The sequence below is a fragment of the Tinamus guttatus genome, unplaced genomic scaffold, assembly GCF_059628265.1.
Source record: "Tinamus guttatus ecotype Peru unplaced genomic scaffold, ASM5962826v1 Tinamus_guttatus_pri_ptg000639l, whole genome shotgun sequence".
Lineage (NCBI taxonomy): Eukaryota > Metazoa > Chordata > Aves > Tinamiformes > Tinamidae > Tinamus > Tinamus guttatus.
Window position 1 is genome coordinate 997,978 of NW_028289173.1, and position 6,000 is coordinate 1,003,977.

General features: G+C 38.5%; 1 protein-coding gene across 1 annotated transcript in view; it reads left to right on the top strand.

Annotated features, from left to right (window-relative positions):
* DOK6 (docking protein 6) overlaps window positions 1-3,374 on the top strand; it is a 230,938-nt gene extending 227,564 nt beyond the window's left edge. Inside the window, exon 8 of the mRNA XM_088535650.1 lies at window positions 3,158-3,374. Coding sequence (XP_088391776.1) covers window positions 3,158-3,297 — 140 coding nt within the window. The 3' untranslated portion in view covers window positions 3,298-3,374. The remainder of the gene's footprint in view (window positions 1-3,157) is intronic.
* Window positions 3,375-6,000: the final 2,626 nt, after the last annotated feature.

A 6,000-nucleotide genomic window follows, 5' to 3' on the forward strand; every position in this document is an offset into this window, starting at 1 on the left:
GAGCCTCCCAGGCAGCTGCAGGGGCACAAGTGAGAGACAGGCCGATGGGTGCAGAAGAGGAAGGGGACATTTTTAAGCCGATTTTCTGCCATAGAAAATGCAATGTCAAACCCTGTCCAGACTGAGTAGGGCATTTGAGGTCAGGATTTGAACATCACAGATAAGTACTCTAACCAGAGAACATCAGATAAAAGAAACCGTTGAATTCTTATATAAGAAAGAAAACTGTGACCCTGACTTCTCCTAGAAAAGAGGTGAACCATGCCCCTGCCTTCTCGGTCAGATTCTGAATTCTAAATCCTAGAGAGAAACATTTCCTAACTCCTTTGCAGCAGCAAGGTAGCTTTTAAAATGTACTTCTGTATCTTGATTTTCTTTTTCAATTTGCTCAGTCTCTTGGAAACTCTTGCAAGTTTTCTCTTGGAAGCTGTGATCGATCCACTTATATAAATATCCATCCATCTGTTACTAGATAACCATTAGGTTTTTCCTCTAAAGAATTGTTATAAATAAATACCATGTCTTGAAATAAGATCTTTACGTATACTGCCTCTGTTTCCAACATAATTAAGATCAGGAAAAATCTAATTTTGGTCTAATTTTCCATGTTACATTAAATTATCCCTATGAACCATTCATACTTAATTGGTTGGGACTATGGCTTCATTGCGTTCTCTGATCCTGAGAGTAAATCTGAATAAAGGCCAAAGTAGACGGAATAATACTTGCTCTTTCAGGGTCCTGTCTGAAAAAGGAAAAAGGTGAGATGTGTAGTATTCAAATTCCTCTTACACTGACTTCAGAAGAGCTGTGCAGAAGAGATTTTCTAGTATTTTTGAAAACAACTGTGGCAGCAAAGAGCTGCAAAGTCCACAGACAGAATTCTCCTGCTTCTCTCTCAGCTTTCTAAGACCAAAATATAACAGCAAATATTGCAGCAGAAGCTTAGAAAACCGATTTTTTTTCTTCACTTCAAAAACTTTTTAAACTTTTTTTAGTATCTTTAGATTCAAAATCTAAACCATAATTGCAGAGATTCTGCAGTAGTAGTATTAAAATAATTTTTAGTAAAAATGCAAATAAAATAGAGGATTAAAATTTAGAATTTCCCCTCCAGGGAATACCTAATTAGAAAAATCTGTGTTGAACAGACCCCCAGATTTTCACATTGGAACTCCTGGAAAACAGAGGACCATTTGATTATAAGATACTTTTATTCATTATATATAAATTCTGTAATATAATTTCCTAGACAGATTCTCTGTTACCCATAGCTTGCTCATTTCATTTTAGCTGTCCTCTATTCTTTTTATTATTATTTTCGTAGTGTAATGTTGTACATTCTGAAAATACATCCAATGAAAGTAATGGTCTGGGTCGAACCCTGGTCTTAGACTTTTTGGCTCTGTTGACCATGTCTTTTAATCTTTTAGATCTAAGACAGTCTCCCACTATGAGGCCATTCACAGCCAGGGAGGAAGTCACTTGGCTTCGTTAATCCCTTTGGTTACCATATGGCTTATATCAGTGTCGCTGTGAGATTTAGTGGCTGAAAATTTTCTTTTAAAGATCAGTAAGGGAAGTGCTAGTAGGTAAAGCACACATGCAGGAAATCGGAGGTTTGAGTTTAATTTCCTACATAACATTAGTACATTCAATTCAGCTTCAATATTTTAAGAGATGTCCTTAATGCCCTGGCTAGAAATTAATTTACGATGGGGCACTTTTCATCACTCTACCAAAACTGGATAAGGAATTCAAAATTGGTTACATCAGAGGCAGAGCACACTTGGCTAGTGCTTCTAGACCTGCTTTTGCTGTAGGCCTTAAGATTACCATCTTTGAGTGAATTGAGGTTTTTTCTTTAAGCAGACAGTAAGTAACAGTTGTTACAGACAGACTTTTCCAAGTCCAACAGTAATGATAAAGTTTTGCCAAACCCAATCATCAGCTGTATGCTTAGTTCCAGTACTGTTAGATCAGTTTAGCAAAGGGCTAGTTACTTTGAAATGTTTCAATGTGAAGTGAGTTATTCAGTATAAAAATATATGCTTTATCAAAGCCATTCTTTAATTTACAGTCTATGGTTGAAGGAAAGCTATTATTTTCTATTTGTACATTCCATATACGTATTAAAGACATTTCAAAAAATATTATCCAAAGCCATTTTAATTCCAGGCTTCAGTATACCAAAATTTCCAAAATTGGAAAATATGCTTTGGATGAAGATACATAGTTTGGAAATCAGAGCAGTCAATGCTTCATCAGTCTTAGCTACTAATGAAATCTCTAACTCAAAAAGGTATTTTGAAATGAGTGAGTGATCACGATAGGGAATCATAATATGAGCCATGTTCTAAGCTTTCTCACCAGCTTATTTTGATTTTTCATAATCATTTCTTATCTCCCCAACTGTGAACAAACAAGCCACAATTATGTGAAACTCGCTAGGACTTCTGAGAAAAGATCGCAGATGTACTTCTTCCCAACCAATATTCTTATGCACAGGGTTGATCTTGAAATGACCGTGCTGTGTATACCTGACGGAAACTAACATCCTATTTTCTAGTGTCATGTGAAATGACATTTGCATCTGAAACCACAGGCATTACTTCTATGAGTTAATCAGATCTTCAGATGTTCTGCATCAGTGAATAAGTTCTCATCATTGAGATTTAAAAAAAATATTGAATATATAGACATGATATTCTGAAAAATTAAAAAAAAAATAGAAAATTTTGACTCTGAATTATTTTTATCCTGAGTCTGGATAGTTTCTGTCTGAGGTATCTATCTTCCAGTTGTACTTCAGATGCTGGCAAAAAGCAGCCTTCTAAGCCCCAAAAGAGCCCAGGATGGTAGGTCTGCTCTTCGTGCATCAGATTCAATGGAAATAGAGAGAGCAGAGTGGCTGCTCATGCTGGTGTTGCTCCTGGCACAGCAGCCAGTCAAGCCTTAGGTGGACGGGTGGTGATGCTGGTACATGAGGAGATGCCTTCATCATAGCCTTGGAGGTTGGCCGTCCCCACCCATGGGAGCACGGGCAGCAAAATCCTGATCACTCAGCCAGAGTACAGTGCTCCTAACCAAATAAATTAAGGAAGCTGAGTTATGGTAAAATGTTACAATGGATTCATTACTCTTCCTGCCACTCCAGGTCACAGTCTCGGTCCAGGGAAGGTGTCTCGGGCACAGACATTTCCCAGCTACCCTTCGGAGCAGGGCGAGGAGCACCAGCAGTCCCTGGCACTGGCTGGCGGCTACGGATTCAGCTACAGCTCAGGCCTCATCCAATGACACCCGGAGAGCCGCTGGCCAAGAGACAGTTGAGCCTGGAGCCTGCCACCCGGGTCAGGAAGCAACGTGCGCCCTCCGCACCCACAATTTGCAGTGAAAACTGAGTCCTACTGGCTCCAGCCTGGTCCCGGCAAAGGTTGAACCCTGAAGAGGCAGCTTCCCTGAGGCAGAGGCTAAGTCGTTATTTATTTATTTTATCCTTCCTTTTGTTAATATGTTTAAGAAAGGAGGGGAGGGCAAGGGGGGAAGCATTTGTGTTGTAAGAAAGTGGTTGAAACAAATGAAACTGTGTTGGTGTGAAGGTTTCTGCATGACAGGAGAAGGCCCACTCTGGGCTCTATCATGGTGACACATTTTGACATTAGAGTCTTCCTACCCATCTCCATTGTTCATCTTCACTGATAATATTTTTAGGTCCTTGTTGCAGCCCACTGTTTCCAACTGGACCTGCTGAAATGCTGCCAGTTAAATAAACAGCATAGATAATGTAGATGCTACCCTTAGAGTCAAGTAAAGTTAATTATTTGGAGGGTCAAGTATTACTTGACTCTGACTCCAATAAATCCTGCAGTAGCAGGCGAATACTTAGTTATTTGTTGAGAATAGAATTTGGTGCAGTAAGAGAAGATTGCTCCCTACTATATGTCTAACCTTAAATTCTTGGGGCACAAATCCTGCCCTTACCAGTATGCACATAACTCCCATGAATACCTCTAAGAGCAATGAATGCACATATAAGCCGCAAAGTAGAGCCCTTAGAACTGCCAAGAAGTCTTCTCATTTGCAAATTATTTAAATAATCATGCCTGCAAGTATAACTGTAAAGAGCAGGAACTCTGTTCTTCAAACAAATAAATGTGGGCTGCCTTCCTGACTGGCAATCTCGTATTGTATGTTGTGGGCCAGATATGGTGCAGAAGCAGAGCTCTGGTCTTGTCCTTCTAAGTGTTACTTTGATTTTCTCTATTTCTTTCTCAGATTTCTGTTTTAGATGCACATTGTGTATTGTGTGATCATAGGTCAGGTATCAGTTTGCGTTGAGCAGCATGAGTACTTCTCAATGGATATTTTCTTTCTTGGGAAAACGTCTTTATAAAATGAACTGTAGAGGTGTTTTTGTAATCAGTAAGGAGGGAATAAGTTGGAAGGCACACCTGTAGTCAGGGAACAAGTTTTAGCCATCCTAAATATTTAGATTTTTGTAAGTGGCATCAAATATTTATGTACTTCTTGCAATGCCCTGGAACATTTGAAAATGGAAAATCAAAAATCTGCTGTCTGTCTCTGATATGAGCAGCCCTTGCATTCTACTCCCAGCACGAAACTCTCTGCCATGATCACCAGAGGAATTCTTCTCATTAGCTGTTTCTCAGGACAGGTTGAGGAAGCATGTTAAGGAGGAGATACCTGGACTGTTTTCCAATTAAACAATCAGTTTTATCTATTATAATTTAACTGAAAAAGTGTTGTTGGGTCGTTTTATATGTACACACACATACACATATATACATAAATATATATCATAAAATGTACAGAAGAAACTTCTGCTTTTGATTAAACATTTACTGATACAGTATGTCCAACTTTTCTCCAAACATTTTACAGGCGAACCGATCTTACCAATGTAAAGATTTCCACACTCAGTGAACAGCTGCTGAATAAAAGAGCTTTGCAATCCATTTGAATGAAACAATTGTGCCCCACCACAACCAGCTTTATTTTTGCTCTCCTTTCCTGTCTCATTCTCCTCCTCCTCTTCTCACACCGCTGCCACACTCAGGAATAGAACAGCTCCCTACAGAGAAAATTTTGATGAGTTAGTTAACACAATAATGAAAAACTGTTCTCCCACACTGTCAGGGAGCTGTCCCTATGGTGCTCTCTGAGCTGTAGCCATCAAGGGAGCTTCATTCACACTTTCATTTATGAAAAAAAAAAAATGTGGTCAACATTTTGCTTTGGGAAATTTTCCAGTTTGCAAATGTTGCATGCAAAGAGTGATACAAAAGGATGGATACTCAGCTGGTATAGTTCTATTATTCAGAGCTTTGCCAAATATATGCCTTTTGAGGAACTGGCCAATTATTTCTATTTCTATGCAATTGTGAACACTTTCCTTGACATTTTCTTTAAATCTCCTTGGAATAAGTTTCCAGCATGCTGTATGGGTTTCTATGCTCTATCTGTAACTTTTTCTTTTTTTTAAGTGATTCAAAGACTGTTCATTTAATGTTTATATATTCTTCATGGCCCCAAAGCAGGACAAAGAAAATTTGAAGAGTATCAGAACTGCTTTATAGATTCAGTGTCCATAGACTTTTAAAATATCTAAATCCTAAAACCTTGTCTTCCTGTGCCGTGTATGAGTAATGTTCAATCAATGAAAATGTGGATAATGTTTCCAGAAAAAGAAGAGAGATTGTCTTTCTAGAGGAATTTTACTAAATATTGTGGTTTTGCTACATTATGCAACTGTGTATTTATAAAGATTTGTGAAGTGCCATCTTGTAGCAACAGTTAGAAAACTAAATTCCAGGACAAAGTCAGAGAACTGAGCCAATAAAAAGCAAAACTGACTTTTCAAGAAGATGTTTTCTTTCAGACAGTAAACACAGCCGTACTAGAAGTTAACTTCTGTTAACTGTATGCAACTTCACTGTGTCCTGTAACATAGTCCAATAAAACTGGGCACCTGAAGCACCG